Source organism: Plectropomus leopardus, chromosome 12, assembly GCF_026936395.1.
Source record: "Plectropomus leopardus strain MGB_pleo_1.0 chromosome 12, ASM2693639v1, whole genome shotgun sequence".
NCBI classification, from domain to species: domain Eukaryota; kingdom Metazoa; phylum Chordata; class Actinopteri; order Perciformes; family Serranidae; genus Plectropomus; species Plectropomus leopardus.
This window is the reverse complement of record NC_142187.1, coordinates 22582878-22602836: the sequence shown is the minus strand read 5'-3', so window position 1 is coordinate 22602836 and position 19959 is coordinate 22582878. Positions and strand designations below refer to the sequence as shown.

At 38.6% G+C, this 19959-nt stretch overlaps 1 protein-coding gene across 3 annotated transcripts in view; it reads right to left on the bottom strand.

Annotated features, from left to right (window-relative positions):
- LOC121950945 (laminin subunit alpha-3-like) overlaps positions 1-19959 on the bottom strand; it is a 78712-nt gene continuing 58753 nt past the window's right edge. For 2 of the 3 annotated variants that reach the window (XM_042497082.2, XM_088085539.1), the window contains 30 exons: positions 19820-19931; positions 19429-19596; positions 18495-18691; positions 18079-18195; positions 17619-17773; positions 17293-17434; positions 16392-16491; positions 16198-16314; positions 15908-16078; positions 14784-14935; positions 14485-14691; positions 14249-14397; positions 13483-13645; positions 13254-13384; positions 11898-12042; positions 11692-11787; positions 11280-11437; positions 11065-11182; positions 10806-10946; positions 10551-10681; positions 9549-9683; positions 9272-9392; positions 4918-5051; positions 4559-4739; positions 4272-4430; positions 3978-4143; positions 2833-2987; positions 2473-2566; positions 2238-2357; positions 1-1293 (listed from right to left, as the gene is read on the bottom strand). In XM_042497082.2, coding sequence (XP_042353016.2) covers positions 1151-1293; positions 2238-2357; positions 2473-2566; positions 2833-2987; positions 3978-4143; positions 4272-4430; positions 4559-4739; positions 4918-5051; positions 9272-9392; positions 9549-9683; positions 10551-10681; positions 10806-10946; positions 11065-11182; positions 11280-11437; positions 11692-11787; positions 11898-12042; positions 13254-13384; positions 13483-13645; positions 14249-14397; positions 14485-14691; positions 14784-14935; positions 15908-16078; positions 16198-16314; positions 16392-16491; positions 17293-17434; positions 17619-17773; positions 18079-18195; positions 18495-18691; positions 19429-19596; positions 19820-19931 — 4278 coding nt within the window. In that variant the 3' untranslated portion in view covers positions 1-1150. Of the gene's footprint in view, positions 1294-2237; positions 2358-2472; positions 2567-2832; positions 2988-3977; positions 4144-4271; positions 4431-4558; positions 4740-4917; positions 5052-7506; positions 7979-9271; positions 9393-9548; positions 9684-10550; positions 10682-10805; positions 10947-11064; positions 11183-11279; positions 11438-11691; positions 11788-11897; positions 12043-13253; positions 13385-13482; positions 13646-14248; positions 14398-14484; positions 14692-14783; positions 14936-15907; positions 16079-16197; positions 16315-16391; positions 16492-17292; positions 17435-17618; positions 17774-18078; positions 18196-18494; positions 18692-19428; positions 19597-19819; positions 19932-19959 lie in introns of those variants that run through there. The other variant, XM_088085540.1, reaches the window with a different exon arrangement.

Sequence of the window (19959 nt, the reverse complement as noted above, 5' to 3'; positions counted from 1 at the left end):
TTATGGCACTGAGACGTATTTATAAAGTAATAAAACAGTAATTACAAAATGGCTTACAAATCAGTGGTCACAAGACAGGAATGCATGTAAAAATCATCAATCGTCATGCATATTTTTTCTATATGACAGATTTTTCCACAAAAGTACACAGCAGCTATGGGACAGTTCATCATCATTGTGGGGCTGGGGTTAGCTTCCGCGTTCAAATACTTAATTCTTCTCTATTCTAATTTGTAGCTTCAGGGAGGGTCAAGATTGAAAATAGAAAAAAAAATTAAATCCGAGACACCCCCCTCCCCTGATAAATAAAGTACAGTCCCTAAGTAAACACTTGCTGGGAAGTTTAAATACATCAAAAACATGTTATTTTGTAATATAGCTTTAACTTTTATATGGACAACATGGTCCCAAACATGAATTGTGAGTGTTATTAGAAGATAATTGCATCTATATGTTTTCAACTCAATGCTCCACAAACAGCCATGAAGAAAGTCCTCATGCATGAAAAAGGAATGCAAAATGGAAAATGGAACAACGGTGTGAGAAAAAAAAAGTGATTTCATGGCCTGTGTGAAGACACCACGTCTATTAAACCAGTTAAATGCAGAGCTCTACATGCTGGCATGTGGTTTTGAATATAAAACAGCTAGGCAGCCTCTGAAATGTCACTGATTTGAGCACCGTGGGTGTAAACGTAATTATTCTAGACTTTCTGACAAACAAAAATTAAAAATCATCATGAAAGCACCATCACAAAAGGCATCATTTGTTTTCTTAAAGTGCTGGGTTGCTCCTATTGCAGCCCTGACCAATCACAAGCATATTCATTAGCATTTGATTGTCGACAGAAAATGAATGGACCAACACATCAGACTGTAACACAAATGTTAGCATATGTAAATTGGTGCTGATTTTATCACAAAAAAATAAATACAGAGACGTTTAACCGAGCAGCAAATATTATGAACCTGTAAGCTGCTGCTCATATCTCCATTTTACACACAGACGCTCACACACTCACATTGAAACACACACCTCATAATATATACATTCTTACACACAAACACATTCTGTGTCTCGGTAACAGATTGCACATGGTTGGCGGCGGACGTGGTCCCAAGGTTTGATTCATGATGACGCAGTGAGATGTTCAGCCTGGACACTCTTTGAGATTAACCAGACCGAACACGCCAGACAGCCTGTCGAATGAGACTGAGTCGCCGTTGATCCTCATGTCCTGGATGCATCCCACAAACGATGATGTGACGGGGAGCGTCTGACGCATTGACATCTCTGCAGTAGATCAACACAAGTGGTAAACATGTCATATGTTGGGACAGTTTGGCCCAACATCAAAAATACATATTTTTCCTTTTACCTGTAGTGCAGTTTATCTAGATTGTTTTGGTGGGACTTGCAGAGTGTTGGCGATCTCGCCTGTAGAGATGTCTGACTTCTCTCCGATATAATGGGACTGGACTGCACTGGGCTTCTGGTGCTCAAAGCGCCAAAAAATACATTTGAAAAACTTAACAGTAATGTCATTTTCCAGAAATCATGACCAGTTACTCAAGATGAACCACAGACCTTGTTGTGAGCAGTTTCATGTTTGAACTGTTTACTTTCTACTGAACGACACTCGCCAACTGTATCACAGCGCAGAAGGAAGCGTGCATCTACTGCCAGCTTATGCTAATGCAACCGTGAGCCGGTGACACAGTTGGCAGGTGTAGTTCAGTACAGTATGAAAGTGTTTATGTTATTGAAAAATAAGCCTACTGAAGTGAGTATCCAATCAGCACCTGCTATTGACAGATACTCATTAATAAATGAGCAGTAGTATGGGGATGGAGGCAAAAAGAAAGAAGAAAAAAACATTATCGGGACATCTCTCGTAGAAAGAAAATTGTTCGGCAATGAAACAGATTTGTGAATTATCTTGAGTACCCAGGTCATGATATCTGGAGAGAGACATTGCTGTTAAAAAATGTATTTTTCTTTTGCGCTTCAAGCTCCCCAAGCCGAGTGCCATTTGGCTCCATTATATTTGAGATGTGGCAGACATCTCTATGGCCGATATCTCCAACACTCTGCAACTCACACCAAACCGATCCAGTCTGATGATTAGCACTACAGGTAAGAGGAAAAATATGTTTTCTTCATTTTGGGGTCAACTCACCCTTTAACTAAAATGAAACTAAGTAGATTAACTCTCAGATTAACAGATTAATACTCACCAGGAATGCCACCCACATACAAAGAGTCTTTGGTCAGAGTTGCAGTGGAAGATGGTGGTCCAATCTTGTAACTGTCTACTGTGTCCACATGCAGTTGCACGACATTTTTCCTCTTGATTACTAGAAGACACATGGACAGTGATGTAATGCAAAATATGATTTAAATCAGAGTCCTAATAGGTTTGAAAAGCAGTTTGTCTTGAATACTATCATGAGGTGATTGTGTGTATTTTACCTGAAATTTTATGAAACATTCCATCACATAAAGAAGCTTTCGGCTTCACAGACACCATGAATTCCCCTTTGCCATTGTTCGCTTGTGCCACCACCTGGAAATGTGAACAAACACAGAGCATTTAATCACATGTACAGACAACACACTCTAAGAAAAGACCCCTTTTTGAAATCTAGGTTAAATATAGGACCGGTTCTGTAATGTAAAAGTCCCCAAAACAAAGGCACACACACACTAAGAGATGTGTTTCTCTAATCCAGACTCACTTAACCCGAGTCTTTATTTTATAAAAACTAATTTTAAGGGTCAGGAGCAGAAAAAAGAGCTTATGTGGCATCATTAAACTGGCGGAGACCTCACCTCTCCTCTGTGCATGTAGACAGTGAGATAGTGGCCCATAGCAGGTCCATACTGGTTCCTGCTGAAATCACCGACATGCAGCAGGAGGCCACTCAGGTTCCGCGGGCGAATATTAAACAGCAGTTCAAAGCCGGAGCTCACAACAAAGGAGTCATCTAAAATACATAAAAACACACATTATCGTGGTTGTCATCATTGCCATTGTTATAGATATTATAATTTAGAAATTAAGCTAAAAACAGTGAACAGAAAACCATGAAATAAACATAGAGTTTCATAGTTTTTCTGAAGAAACTGAAACGTCACTAATTTCCTAGGAAGTGTCTTTGAAAGGAAGCAGCAGGTAAATTGAACATGGAAAATGTAAAATTTGTCTTCCTGTGTACATTACTAGCATAATGGGGAAGTTAATCAATACCAGCGATAAACACTTCAAACACCCATTACATTGGTTCTATTGATTATCAAAATGTAATCACGGGTTTTTTTTTGGCTATAACATCATTTTTTATGTTACTCTCATTTCTATTTTCTTCCTCCAAACACAGTCAAACACATTTAATTAGTATCAGATTTAAGAATAGAAAAAGACCTTGTCAGAATACCACTAGTATGAAGTAATTACTATACTTGTAAAATATTTTTTGCTAATTTTCTGTACTAATTAAAAACTTTATCAGTCAGTGGGAAAGGCCTTTAAAATTCACATATGATCACTTATATCCCTCTATTCAGACATACTTGCCTTTTTAGAGGGGAAAAAATAAGTTAAACCTGAATCATGTCCACTGGCATTTCCAGCTTTCAGAGATGTCTATATCACTGTTTCCCAACCAAGGGTTCCCAACCCCCACTAGGGGTCGCCATAGCTTCACAGGGGGTCACAAAGTCCTCTTGATTTAAAAGGGTGTAATAAATTTTTCAAAAAATTAAACAGTGAGCCTATATCTCAGGATATTAACCATTTTGGTGATCAAACTCAACATTTTTTAACTTGTTAAAGTTTAGATTATTATTCAAGATATTACTTGAATAGTGAGCAGGTTGTGTGGATGCTGTTGCAAGATCGCATACAAAAACTGATAAAGATCTTGATGAAATGCTTTTGCAGTGTTATCAGATTATTGTCAGAGAGATGTACTCACTGATGACGACATGCGCTCCATTCCCTGAGAAATAAGCCCCTCTCTGTGTCGGTCCCTCGAAACAGGGGCCAGCACCGTGGTTTGTGGTTGGATTTAACATTTTTGCTCCATTCATTTTAAAATTGCGTATACAGCCGGACACACTTTGCTTTGGAAGGGCCTTTAACTAAAAGTGAAAAAAACAAAACAAAACAAAAAAAACAAAATAATAATAATAATAATAAAACAGTGAATATAATGATATTTGTAAATTAACTGTTTGAGTGCTCTTTTTATTTATTCATTTATTTTTACCTTCAGCTCTTTGTGAAGCGACTCGGGGGCACTGCCCAGGTACACCGGTGACACAAACTGTTGCATGGATGTCAGCTCAGCATTGGTCAGCTGACCATCCTGGGCCCTGATCCCATCTACAACCAGTCGAAATTTCTTCCTCTCCAAACTAAATATGACCTGCAGGATTCATTGTACACATACAGAATGATAAAGCTTAGTTCTGTTATTGAGTAATTCTGCATTTGCAGCTTTAAAATTGTGCGTGAGTTGAGTTTCATTTGAAAGTATGATATGAGTCCACTGACCGAGTGCCACTTTCCATCATTGTACTTCTCCCTGTTGAAGATCTCCTTCTGTTTGCCAACTGACAGTCTGATCCTGCCTTTGGATATGTATAAAGCAAGATGAGAGCGCCCTCCTCGGGTAGCAGCAAAGAACAGCAGGCCCTCAAGGGCCCGAGTCTTCACATCTAGAGAGAAGTGGGGCCTGGAGAGGAGAAAGAAAGACACCATCTTTAGTGTTTGTGTGCGTTTGGCTCTGACAGAACTGTAGCATAAATTTTGAGATGACAGACTCTGTCACTTTTCATTTAGAAATCTTCCTCTGAAAGTTTTGTGTGTGTGCATGTATGTGTATTGTGAAACGGGTAAAACGGGTTACTCGCCTGGGCTGCAGGACCTGGAGTGGAAGGCTGTAGCTCAGGCTGCTGACAGGGCCGCCCATGCGATAAGCATTTGGAAGCAGAGCTGGTAATGCACATGCTGATAGGCTCTCATTCATTGCCTGCATCACAACATCCTGAAACAGCACAAAGAAGACACACTGAGCACAAGTTGGCCATCGAATCATCATTTTCTCACTCATATTTGGGACGTCTCCAAAGGGGCCCCACTCTGTCAAAATATAAAGATGCAGGGTAGTGGTAAAAATGACAACAATCTTAGTTTAACATATAAAAAATTCTTTAACCCACAGATGAGAACACTCAGGATTGGTCATACACTGAATGAACCAGCTCAGAACTGTATTATTTTCATTATCCATTCATCTGCCAATACAAGGAGGATTAATCGACTAATCGTTTGGCCAATAAATTGTCAGAAAATAGTCATACAACTGTCCAAAATGTAAATGTATTTCATTTTCTATCATAGAAGATTAAAGAAAACTAGTAAACATTCTCCCCTTTTTTAAGATTCTTTGCATTAAAAATACTAAAACAATAATCAAAATTGTTGCAGATAAATTTTATGTTATTTCACTGCTCATCTAAATCAGCTAATGTCATCATGCAGATCAGAAAAAGAGCAGATGATGGAGACATGCAATAGTTACGATAAAAAGCAAAGTATAACCCGTTATAGTGATTTCATCACTCATTTAGTCAGTTTGGATCTTTTAGTTACAGCTACAAAATAACGTACCAGATACGTTACGTTGGTACAACCCCCGCACACTTCCTGTTTACTCAGAGGTGTGTTTGGATGCAACATGGTTGGGAATTTTGTGCTTGTTTGGTTGCTTACAGTGTATGATTTGAGTGGTTTCAGTGATGACAGCAGTGAGTTACAAATAATATAGACTGTGAACAAACTCAAAGAGCTTTTTTAAATCGTCCATGTAGTCCTGATGGTACAGAAAACACTAATGATACAGGATGAAGGAGCAAAAAGAGTGGTATCATATGAATACTAAGTAAATTACACAGCCATTCTTGTACTCCTTCAGTTCTATTTTTCCCAAAACTCAAGACTCTTATGTGACAACTGATTATTGCACTTGTATGAACTCATGCAGCAGCTGAGAATTCATTATTCAGGCAATCTACTGTGGGTCAGGGTTGTTAAAGATTGTGGTGGTGATGCGGTCTCCATTAATCACATGCTCCAAATAAAAAGCTCAGAGCTTAGTAAATTATGATGGACATGCAAGATCCTTAGTGATTTAAAGAAATGATGTAACCATGCTTTGAAAATGTATCAGCACACAGTACGCTCTGCTAGGCCTCAAATTTTTCACTGCTTATCTGTGAAATGCCAACAATTCCTCTCAGGCGATGCTGCCAAACTTCTCACTGGCTATATTTACTTGAATGTAGTTTCTAAACCTTAAGATTGTATTCAGAGTTGCAATAGATGGATAAATTTAGATTTGGTTGTTAATTCAAGACAAGTTTATTTAGGTAATGACAAAACACAGGGCTTTGTTGGCCCACAACAGCAAGGGAACCATTTACAGGATAAAACCACCTAAATTAAGAATTCCACTATTATTTCAGTAGCCAATCATTAATTGTATAAAGTTTGGGGCTGCTCAACAGACAGTGAATGGGAGACAGATTTTATGGACATGGAGAATGTTTGTTTTCTTTTTTTAAATACACAAATAGGCTGTATTTTAGTGTAGTGTTCTCCAGTCTGAAACAGAAAATGTCCCCATAAACTCAGAGGTGTTTCTAGGATATGAGAACATTAGGGGCTTATTTTTTAAATTTTTATTTATTTTGAGGAACAAGCTCTATTTTGATGCCTTTTTATGCACATTGGCACCTTATTTACCTTTAAAAAATTGCACTTTCGAGGTTAATTATGAGTTGTTATAGTAGTTGTTAGTGATTAGTGAGTAGAAATAAATGCTATCATTAAAAATCAATTGACCGGAGTTGGAAATATTGTTAAATGTATGTTTGTATAATCATTATATATAAACAATTTCCCCCACAGGATTAAAGTATTTCTATTCTATATTAACTTAGAGTGGTGTAATGTAACTTATTATATCTACTCAAGTACAAGTATAAACAGAATTATTACAGATTTTTACATCTGGGGCTTTTTAAATTATTATTTGGCCTATTCTTATTTTTGAAATATAGATAGCCTATATATTTACATCCAGGGCTATTTATAAAAACATTCTGGGATGAAGCATTGGACGGTGAGTTGCTTCTGATGTCTTTTCTGACATCTTTCCTGATTCACTGTCTGTAGCAGCTCCAAAAGTTGAACCCTGTGACAACATAAATTTGAGTTTTAACACTCTAGTTTTTGGATTGGGGATACAGTTCATGTTTATTAACACTTTTAAACTGTCTTCTTGAAAATGGCCATAATTTCCCAAAGCAAACTAATTTAAAATAATTTAACAAGTTTAAAACATATCATCTGTGTCCCTTCGTTTCCTTAAAAGTAGATTAAAAGTTTGCAAATTCACATGAAGTCTAACACGTAAAGCAGAGTCATGGGTCAGAGAATGTAAATCCTGTTGTTTATTGAATATTAGCTGTGATGATTAGTAGTTTTATTTGATAATGAAGTTACCATTTGTATCATCTTAAAATCAGGCATGTCTGTGAGTGTTTCTATTAGATCTGACAGTAGTGAGTTAGAAGACACGTGCTTGTGAATGACTGTTAGTGGTTCATTACTGAGTTACACGAAAGAAAGAAAAGAGACATGAGCTGATTTCAAGCTTGTTATTCCACAAGTTTTTGTTTGAAATTAATGGACTTTTAAATAGAATAGATAGACAGAGATACAATACATTTAATAAATTGTGTGATTATTGGGAATGTTCATGATACGTTGTTTTATTTAAGTACACTGCAGATGAATGAGCTTGTGCATATAGGCAACAGAACGCTGTGGCACAAGCTGCCAGTTTTTCATGTCAATATTAGATTCTTGTCAGCATCAGCAGGTCTTAGGGCTCCTTCTTCTTCATCTCTGGAAATAAGGCAGCAAAATACAATTTGAGCAATGTCAACAATAGACAAACACAGAGTGATTATTGATTTGCACTTAACAATTATACAATAGTTTCACTGTAAAAATGAATAGAGGTTATAAAAGGGAAAGATAAGGATGACTTACTGCTAGTGAGTGGAATCAATCATCAAGTCACCATGTTCATAATGTACATGCTAGTTTTGAAAGTACCGCCTTTAAATAAGATGGACTGCTCTAGTTGTTAAACAGTTATTTTACTCAGTTTATTCCCTTTGAAGAAAAGTTAAAATTATTTCATCATAATGTCAGTATAGAAGCTCTGAGAAGCAAAGTGAAGGAAAAAAACCCTGGTGATCTATGTTTTAACTGTGATCCAAGTTGTTTTATCTCCTGTGTTTATGACTTAAGAACAGGTAAAAAAAAAAAAAGATTTTGTCAGGATAATATTAAATTCCTTATTCTGTTTTTTTCATCTGTGAAATCAGATGGGAAAAAATTGGGGGCAGGTACTTATTTTTTAATTTGTCAGGGTGATTTTTGTATAAGTTTGTTGTCTGTTTGTTGTTCTAAATAGGACTAAAAGCTTTCATGTTTTTTTTCCAGGTGAGTTTTAACCTCGCTAACGGCAGATTAGCGCAGATTAAAAACCATTTCTAGCCAAAAGAAAGACATGACAGTAATCTTACATAACTTACTTAAACACAATTTATGTACCTTGTGTTCAGAGTACATGAATTAAACTCAAACTGTTGCTGCCCCCCCATCCACCGACCCGCCATTACAAATAGATTCTTATTTTGTGGGAAATACAAAATGTTCATAACAATAAGCTCAGAATTTAAGACAGCATCACAATTACCGTTGCAATTTTCACTCGCCCCCTTATTTTCACTGCAAAACATGCCTAAAAATATTGCATCATGCATTTCAATCTTTTCGAAAAGCTGCTGTGAAATTGGGCATTTCAGGCTGCAACAGTCACAAAAACAGCCTGTGAAATCCAATTACAACAACAACCCACCAAAAATTAAATAATAATATGGATAATTCTGATTATATTGTTCACCTGTTATCCACAATGAAAAAAAAAAACGTAGGTTAGACATGAATATGCTAGCCAAACTTTTTTTAAACACCAGTTTTACAGATGAAAATTTAGGGAACTTAATGAAAGTTAGAGCACACTTAGAAAAATAGATCACTAGATCACGAGAATTTGATTTGTTACTTGCCTCTCAGGGCTTCTGTAGGTTTGTCATTTGTTTACAAAAACAATCAGCAAAGACTCACCTTCTTCGAGGCGCGGTCCAGCATCATTTTAGCAAAACTGTCGGGAGTACACACATCCAGCAAAACATCTCCAGAAGCAGCAAAGGTGCTGAGGTCCTCAGCCTTGTACAGATTGGCTGGCCTGCAAACAGAGTAGATGACAAATACATTATTAACACCAAACATCAAAGTGTATAGATATCTGGTGTGCAAACAAACTTCACTAATAAACGCTGCACATGAATCTGGAGATATTTCAAAATGTTGAGCCATGCAGTGCAGAGTGAGGAAATACTACCGTCTTGTGTAGAGGTTGGAAATGCAGCCTTGGAACTTGTTTTTTCCCAGGATCACAGAGCCACCTGTCTCAGGTATGGCAGCGCTGCCGCTCTGCTCCTTACCCGCATCTTCGTCATCAACGTACAGCTCAGTCCTGTTTAGAAAAATCGTGATATTTTTATCAGATTTTGGATTTTAGACTGCCAGCGTTTGTTTCACATTATATTCAACGACTGTTTGATTTTAACTGCAGCTTAACCGGTGTCGTTGTCAACGTTAATTTGTCATGTGTAGAACTGAGCCCATTTACTTGCTTGCTTGGCTTAAAACTAAAATCACACGAAACCACAGTGTAATGTGTGTCGTTGTCAAAAAAATGTTAAGTATGTGTGGATGTCAACATCATTTATTGTTTGTCTGAATAGCCCCTTTTACACTGTCTGTTCAAGGCGGAAATATCACGCCATTATGCTGCCTCGCCATTCTGTAAAAGCACAATCGCAGAATGGGAGCATAGAGAGCAAAGGGAGCATTGTCTCACCTTTGAGCCGGCACAGAAGGTAGTACAAGCCCCGAAATGGTGTTCATGTAAAAAGGTAAGCTAGTAGGATGGGATTATGGGCAGGCCGTGTGTGACAATTTTGGGGTCGTGTTACGTGTGTGACCCCCTAACAGAGATTGAAAGAGCAGCTAATAGCAGTTAGCGGCTGACACAAATAAGCTTCCAAGAATGGTAAACGACTGCTATTGACATCTTATGTTATTGTTATTGTTTAGAAAGGGCTGCTGCTGGGTATGCAAACGTCACACTAGAGGCTGATGCTGTTGTGTTACATGTCATGCCTGTCACTCCTCTTTTGCTTCTACAATGCTGGCATATTGTCTGAGATCACTGCTTGATGCCACGGTTGTTTGGTTCTGCGTAAAAATGCAAAGGCGGCATGAAGAAGAAAGTTTTTAGCGACCCCATAGCAGGATCTCTGTTTAAAAAGGGCTAATGTAAAATCAGTTTCTTTCATACCTTCCACTTCTTCTAGATATGGTCAAATAATGCCACTGGCCATCGTTATATTGCTTGTTTGATTTCCAGATCTTGTTGTTGAAGTGGAGAATCACATGGCCGTTTTCCAACTCAATACTTATCCCATTAGCCTGAAAAACATAAAAAATGAAAAGTTTTAAAATCAGACCAAGTTTTACCTGTTGTCTCACACAATCCAGATCTCATGAGGTCACAATTAAAAATTAAATTTCAGAATAAATGTTAAGGACTGACCGACTGTTTGTTCTGCAGAATGAGACCCTGATTCTCTGTGCTCTTGAATCCGAGGGACACAGAAACGTCATTGTTCAGAGTAAAGCCTGAGAGGCCAGATGACAGGGAGCTCCCTGTGCTGAACTCCGCTCTACGGGAAAGCTAGACAAAAACATGGACATTATGCATCAGTTAATTAGTTCATACATTAGCCTAAGTGTGGTTTGGGAGGTAATATACATGCTGATAACAGTTTGGGAAGCAGGGGATAAAGTCCTACCAAGGAGTCTGTGGGACAGCCTTTGCTGATGCCCACTTGCTCATCAAGAAGTTGAATAGCTGACAACTGCCTCAAGTTCCTCAAGCATCCTTTGTATGGCTGTATGTTGATGCCAAATCTGTGAAGAGGAACAGAAAATCAAGTTATGTTCAATAAAGTGGGAATACCTAACTCACAGCACACAATGATTAAGAGGAAAATTGACAACCACTTACTTTTCCCTGATGTCTTGTGGGGCGCCACCAACATAGAATTCTTTAAAGTCGGTGTTGGCGTACGAAGCTTTGGCTATGGCTACTTGTTTACTGGCCAAGAGGACTTTTATTTCTCCCTTTCCTGCGCTGATAATTAAGATTTCTTTCCATTCATTTATCTAAAGAAAAGAATAGAGAAGGTGAATGAATGATTCTTGATTTACAAATGTTACCTGGTTGGGTAATAGCAATTGTTAAGGAAGACCACTCACAAACAAGTATGTTCATTTGTCTTTATCATGAATTTTGGGTCGGCACCCATTATACTGAAAAGACGAGATTCAAGATGAACCTGTCAGTCCTTTTGTTTGAATTGTCAAGGGGCGAACCTAAGTGACTGCAGAAAATGAATAAGAAGAAGAAAGCCTCTTACCGGGAATGACTTCTCTGTCGCCACAACTGGTGCATCAAGCAAATTACTACGTATGACAATGAAGCCCTTCTCCACCGTCACCATTAAGTATTTGTTCTGTGTTGAGGTGAAAATCGAGTAATCAAATTTTTGCACGTAGTACATATACGTATAACAAAATGCATCAAAACAAGATGTATAAAGCTAAAATATGAACAAAAGTTTACCTCATCTCCTAAGTATAAGAGCAGACCGTTTTCTGAGTGAGTCCGGAGGAGCATAGCAATACCCAGGATTTTTTCGGGTTTCTTAAAAATCACTTTGCCATAACCAGTGCCTTCATAGTATTGGGAATCATCTGGAGGTACATATCTGAAAGAAGGGGAAATCAGAAAATTACATTTCAGATTTTATTAAATGGGTGTCTTAAAGGACCCACAAAATGACCATCTGAATATGAATTAGTCATGAGATGGTACCTTGAATTTTTAAGGAAAACGTTTTTCTTGCATGCCTCCACAGAAAACAGCAAACATTGATTTATTGATTGGATGGGGACCAGCTTAACAACAGCAAAACTACATCAAAACGTGTTTACAAAGTCTCACACAACTTGGGCAGTATAATAAAGTCTCATTTATTCAGTCATATGCTCAGTACTTCCCAAACATATGCATTACTGCTAAAAAAAAAAAAAAAAAAAACCTTATTGTTGGAGCATGATTTTAATGAGAGCATGGTTAAGTTTAACTCTAAGTTCAGTTTTAACATATACAAGGGAATATATTGGCGACAATGTGATGTAATATAAAAAGTTTTCCTTAGTTTATAATCACCTGAAAACAAGAATAGCTGTGTTTTGTTACTTTTGAATGAACCGTTGTCGACATAAGGAGTGGATCCTCGTCCACAGAGCTTGCCATGTTGCACTGCCATGTTCCTACAGTTGCCCAGAACGGACAAACCAAACACTGGCTCTAGATAGGGCCATTTAAGTCAGCCACCGTAAATGTCAGAAAAACAATGATGGCTTATCAAGAAACTGCTTTATTCTGTGTTTATACCCGGTTTTAAATCACAGCTTCTGTTCGTTTTCAAGTGGAAGAGACCTCTGTGGATAATTCGACTCCTGGTAAAAACCTCCTGAACAATGAACACTGAAGGAATCCTAGCCAAGAATTTCAGCTGGCTGCTATCTGCAATCCTCACAACTAGATGCCACGAAATCTCCCCAAATCTTACAAAGTGTTACTTTAAAAAGAAAGGTTTTAGTGAAAATGGACGTATTTGGGATGTACTGAGAATACAACTAGATAAATGAGACTTGGAGTATACTGCACAAGTTGTGTGAGAGTTTGTCAACAAATGTTGTGACATAGTTTTGCTGTTGTTAATAAATCTCTGTTTTTCTGCTGCATGTTTATAGAAGCAGCGGTGAAGTGCGGCTTGCGCAATAATTACATTTTTCTATGGCCAAGAGGTGTGTGTGTGTGTTTCAGGTGGAATTAAAATGCACCTCACCACAGGCCACACTTGATGCTGCTTGGTGTAGGTGTGTTTTTACCATAAAAAGATATTATTACCTCTTGCATGTAGTGTTTGTAGCTGTGATCCCTTGTGCCTTTTGGAAATTGTAGAGACTGATGCCGTTGTCGTTAAAAGATGAGAACTCAAGGCAGCCTATGTACTTGGGATAGTTGAGAGAAGGTGGCGGCTGAAGAGGAGCAAAACAGAGACAAGTTTATTAACACATGATATAGTTAAAAATAAACAAATAAATGATATTACAGTTTTTATTTCCTTGCTGCTTACTGTGAAGTTGTCAGGATAGCCTCCAATGTAGAAAACAAAATCATCAGGACTGACATTAAGGAGGTTCTTGGTCTCGTCTCCTTGCCTGTCTCTTACAATTGGGTCTTTGGGTTTGGATGAGGTGATTTCTTTGGTGAGTGTCATCTTTGCATCTTGATAAATCCTAAATCCGCAACACATTTACAATCTTCACAAATGTCTTTGGCATTTCACACTTACAATGCTATCTAGTAAGTCACCTTGGATAAGAGTGTGCACTTATGCCTCATTCCCACTGCACTTAAAACTGCAAACATCGACTAACATCTGGCTTTTTAATAAAATGGGAATGCGTACAATCAGCTCTGACATCCAGGTCAGATGACTCTCCGACGGAAACAGATATTTATTGCCTCTGGCTCCAATCAGCAATGATGGGAAACTGAACACATGGTTGACACGCTAATTTCAGCCTAACCGGCAAGATGCAATGACGCACTGCCACTAATCATCGACCGTCTCCTCCTAAACAGTGCTCAAACATTGGTCCAAATTAATCTGTATCGAGTTTTCTCACACACACTCACACACACACACACACACACACACATTAAGAGGCAAACTTGTCTGCTGAAAAGCCGTGTATACAGCTCTGCTCTCCTGGTAATGGGAAAGCAGTGTATAGCCTATTTTTAGCAGGTTTACCTGTGTTTAATAATCCCGAATGCATGCTGTAATTTTAGTGGAAAGAAACATGTAGTGAAACAGATTTAAGCTGCAAGTTTACCTGCGTAGGTCCACTCTATCAAACGTAGACGGCTCAGACCCAGACCTACTGATGGTATCCAATGTTAGCTTGTTCTCGACTCCGTTGAGCTTGTACACACCATGCAGCACGTTGTTCTTCAGATACATGCCGATGTAGTCCTTAGAAGGCTAAAAGAAAACAGTATGTTTGCAATTTGTTTGCAATCAGGAGCTAAATCTTCATCAAAGGATCTATATGCATTTAGAGTCACTTACATCTTTATTGCCAAGGTACAACACAAACATGTTTCCACTGTCTGTGACCTGTCTGCGTCTGCGTCTGCGTCCTCTATCACCCCTTGAAGGACTTTCAGGTCTCTGTAGCGACAGTGACAGGGACGTGTAGGCTTTCATATCATCCAGATTCCTTGGTGGACGCATCTCCACGTGGGCATTGCCTGAGAACTTCATTGGGATTGCAATCTGGGAAAGAGACATAAAAAAGGGAAATTAAATCTAAAAAGGCAAAAGGGACAAGTCGGTTTGATTTGTTTTTTTACGGAGCGGGACCTCACCCTGTTAGCTGCGTCCCGGGCTTGTTCGATGAGCTCTTTGATCTTATTGATGTTGTCAGATATCTTGGTTATGGGCGAGAACTGCAAGGTCAGGTTCTCCACCTCTGAGATCTTATCACTCAGATTTGGAATTTTGTTCAGCAAGTCCTTCACTGTGAGTAGAAGATAAGAGAGAGAAAACAAACTGTTAAACAAATGCAGCATCTACATATTTAATACAAAGTTTATAATAAAAAACATGGCGATTCTGTACCTTAAAGTACAAAAAAACCTACTAGAATTACCAACTTGCTGTTGTATGCCTTCACAAATCTGTCAAGTAATTAACATCCATGTCTGTAAAAACAAGGATGCTGCACACGCATCTTTCTCCCGGCAGCACTGAAGATCTTTACAATCAGTGCAGATTCAAGGTGGACGCCGAAGATTTGTGTAACCAATTCGGTATCTGACCAAATGTCTCTCCTTCTGTTTCTGAGTTACGCCTTTGAATCATGACCAGAAAAGTTTTTTACAGAACATCATAATGTTACTGTGAAGTAGGCCTTTGACCTTTTGGATATAAAATATCACCACTTCTTAATTTTAACCTATTAAACATCTGTGTGATTTTTTTTTATAATTGGTACATGAAGTCAGTGAGCTTGATATGGCCTTAGGTCACTGACTTCAAACCAGTTTATTCTTGAGTCTAAATCAACACGTGTTCAATGTGAAGACATTCCCTCAAGGTGATCTTGAGATATCACATTCACAAGAATGAGATGGATTCAATATCACTGTGACCTTTGACCACCAAAATCTGATCAGTTTGCCGTCGAGTCCAAGTGAATGTTTGGGCCAAATTTGAAAAAAACTCCCTAAAGGCCTTCTTAAAATATTGCCTTCACAAGAATGTGACAGACAGGATCACAGTGACCTTGACCTTTGTCCTCTGCCCACCAAAATCTGAACATTTGTCGCCAAATTTGCAAAAAAAGATGTTCTTGAGATATTGCGTCATGAGATTGGGACGGACAACCTGCAAATACAATGCCTCGATACACGGTTATCACAGGCACGAAGGCATGAGAAATGAAAAGGTATTACCTAATGTGCCTAAATACATCTTTTCAAAATCTCACCTGTCTTGTTCACATCATCCAATACACCGCCTAGGTTTGAGTCTCCAGAAGTGACACTGATCTTAGCCATTTCCTTTTTGATGTCATTCAGTTTATCCATTGTATTTTTGGCCGTGTCATTGGCTGCAGCTGCCTTCTGTTTGGCTTCATCAATCATGTCACTGATGTCATCTGATGTGAAGAAATGAGTGATTAGGGAAAGTGAAGAGGAAACGAGAACCTTGATAGTAGACTCAGACACAATCAGTTAAATATTCATGCCAATGCTGTTGTGCAGTGACTTGTTCTACCTCTCTGGATGTTGTTTATTTGGTTCTGTTTATCCAGCAGGTCTTTCTGAAGATCTTGCTTTTTCTTGTCAGCATCTGCTAGGCGCTTCTTCAGGTCATTAATTTGGTCCGCAGCATCTTTTTAAGAAAAACAATTAGCGACAAAGCTTTTGGGTCATTTTAAAAAACAACGGTTTAATTTTAGGGCTGAATACCTTGAAGGTCTTCCTCGGCATCGTTTGCATTCTTCAGGAGCTCATCACCATTCTTTTTGAGGTCTTTTGCTCTTTCTGTGAGCTTCTTGTTTTTTACATCCTAATGGGACAAAAAAACAGATTCGTTAACATGAAAAATGTTATCAAAATATATCTAAAAATGTAATTTCTATCATTCCAAAAAGCATGTACAATTACTTGTTTAAAGGTCCAGTGTGTATTTAGGGGTATATATCTGAAGAAATGAAATATGATATAAATATATTGTCTTTAGTGTATAATCACCTAAAAATAAGAATCACTGTGTTTTTGTCATCTCAGAAATAAGCCGCTTATCTCTAAATAGGGAGCGGGTCCTCGTCCACAAAATCCGACATGTTCCACTGCAGTGTTTTTACAGTTGCCCAGAAGGGACAAACCAAACACTGCCTCTAGATAGGATTATTTGTTTGTTTTTTTGTCACCGGAGTTAGAAGCCCCTGAATGAAGCTGAATAGCTACAGAAAAACACTTATTTTTAATGTGAAACTGCTTCATTTGTTTGTTTTTTTTCAGTTTAAATCACTGGGTATGTTTATTTAAAGAGAAGAGGACACCGCCACACATAATTTGGCTCCTGGTAAAACCTCCTGACATTTGCAAGTGCAATGTGGAACTGATTTATTCCATATATACACCAGTTTTGATCATCTGGTCCGTTTGTTTCGGAGAGGAGGAGACCTCTATGGATAATTCGGCTCTCAATAAAAAACACCTGAACCATTAACACTGAAAAAATCTTGACCAGGAGTTCACACTTGGCACAGGAGAAGTTTCAGCTGGTTGTAATCTTCAATCTCCACCACTAGATGCCCCTAAATCCTACACACTGTTCCTTTAAGGTATGAAGTCTGTGGCTTACATTCAAGGCTTTGTCCGCAGCATCTCCGGCCTCTTTGGCAGCAGCCTCAGCAGCATTTATTGCATTCGTGATGTTCTTGTAGGCGTCAGTAGCGTCTTGGGCATCACGCACCTCAGGACGTCCCATAGCGTTCTTCACATCACTGTAAAACAGAATAACAAGGGAAAATAAACCAGAGACACATGGAGAACAGATGCTGATGATGAGACACGTCTTGAAAACTAAGCTGACTCTGCTTGAATAGCACTGAAGAGAAGCTTAAATCTATTCCTTAGACCAATCAATAAAAGGACTGTGTGTCATTGTTGTGTGCATTAAAGACCCACTTCTCCATCTTATTTGCCAGCTCAGCAAGTTCTTTCGCATGATCCTCAGCAGCTTTCACGACGTCCTCCTTGGCTGCAGCCTTGGCGATCTCATTTACCCTCTTGGTCAAGTCAGTCTTGGCACCGTCCAGCTGTGCGGCCAGCCCTTCATATTCCTACAGATGAACAAGACAGGTGAACAGGTTTAAATTATTCATTACAGCAGGAAATGCCATTTAGCTTGCCTCAGCGCACAGCGAGCAAAAGCACTGATCATTATCTGAGAGGAGGGCATGTTGGGACCTGGCAGCGCACTCAAACTAGATCAGAGATGAGACTTTTTATTATAACAAACTGTAGCTACAGTGTGTCAAAAATGTTGTAGCTCACGCTGAGGCGTACGAGATAGGTAGGTGTATGATTCTGACTACAGGGAGTATTTTGGGAAAAGAACATGCAGGTTACAGTCTGCTAATCGTACCGTTTTGCTTTTGGAAAGCGTTTTCACCATGTCCTCTGTTTTCCTCAGCTCTTTTTCAGCCATGTCCATTTGGTCCTCAACAGTGTCCCTCTCCTTTTTTAAGTCTTTGATGCGTTTCTGTTGAAAGCACGAGTCAGTTTAGAGAGTAATGACTATAAACAGCATTGATAACCAGCAGGGCATTCTTTACTTTGTTCATGTAATACCTTACCTTAATGTATAACTGCAGTTTTATGTTATCAACGACTAAACAGCACATCCTTACTTATCATTCATGCATTGATTGTTTATGAAATATAAGTTTAATCACATGTGTACATATAATCCTTGTAACGATTTCTTTTCTCACTAAATATTAACTCACATATCCACACATTTCTCATGACTGATTAACTACTTGACATTTGACTTATTACCTGCAGGTCTGTCAGAGAATCAGCATTGAGCCCGTTCTGGGTGTTGGCTTTTTTCACCAAGTCCACTGCCTCCTTCAGAGCCTTGTCCAGGTCCTTCAGCTTGGCTTCGTAACCCTTCAGCAGGTTCTGAAGATTCTCTGCCGCATCCTCGTTTTGGTCACTCTGCTTACTCACATTAGCCTTGATGTAGTCCAGCACTAGATAATAAAACAGAACAGATTAATTCAAGTTTTTTTCAACAACCACACCAGTGCTTTGATGAAGCAAATCTGCAGGGATTTATTAAAGCCTAGTCCACACTATACTGGTATTTTTAAAATGCAGCTTTTTCTATACATTGTGGCCTTCTGTCAACACCATAATCTGTATGAAGATAATGGATGTAGACCTGTAGACTTGTTTTGAAACCTCAACTTTGGCGTTTTTTGGAGCGAGAAGTGGCGACACCTTGCAGATGGCCTGTAACTCTAAACAGCCAGGCTCAAAATATGCATAACTTTAAGCCTTAATGAAAGTTAAACAGGGTAGTTATTTAAAAATTCATCCCCTGTAAAAGTTTCATGAATGCTATAATTAGCCATAGAGACTAAAACTGTTTTCTGTACAAGGCCATAAACATGTTTATTTCTGCTATTAAGTTGGGCATTTCAACATTTTAACGTCTATGGGGAATTACTCTGTTTCGATAAACTGCAGTTTTTTGCACTTCCTGTTGGCTTAATTTTTCAGCACCAGCGGTTACGGCTTGGTTCACATGTAAACTGTTTTAGGTCACTGAAAACAGACCTTTAGTAAAACTCCTGACATGGAGGTAGGGAAAACAGAGTTTTTGGCTAATAATGGCAGAGTGTGCACCGTTATCTCCTTTGTGAGGCCTCTCAAATGGGGTGAAATTTCATGTAATGGCTAACTAAGTATAGGCTACGTGTCTTACGTTTCTTCGCCTCCTCTCTTTCTTTCTCAGCAGCTGTCTTCTGTGGGGTGAAGTTCCTATTCTGCATCTCCTTCACCATGCGCTTGGCATCTTCTAGCATCTTAGCCAGGTCTGCATTGGGGACTATTTCACCGCTGGCACCTGAATCCTTCAGTTGGTCCAGCAGAGCTTCAAACACACACAAAACACACGCCCAGTCAAGCAAAGATTTAGTCTCTGATAGTCATTTTATTTAAGTCTTTTATTCTACCTATGGAGATAAACTACATGTACTAATGAACCAAACATAAATGCAGAAACCTGAAGAAAGAAGGACATCAAAAGAAAGCCAAAATCAAAAAATAAGGACAGAGAAGGGAGAGTGTTGCTTCTGAATTTCAGTAACTTTTACCTTGGATTTTCTTGAGCAGGTTTTGAATCTCTGAGTCCAGATCTTTAGCCCGATTGTGGGTTTTTCCAACTTCTGTCACTGCCTTGTCAGCATCAGCAGCCCTTTTATCTGCCTGAATAAAATACATACCAATGATACAT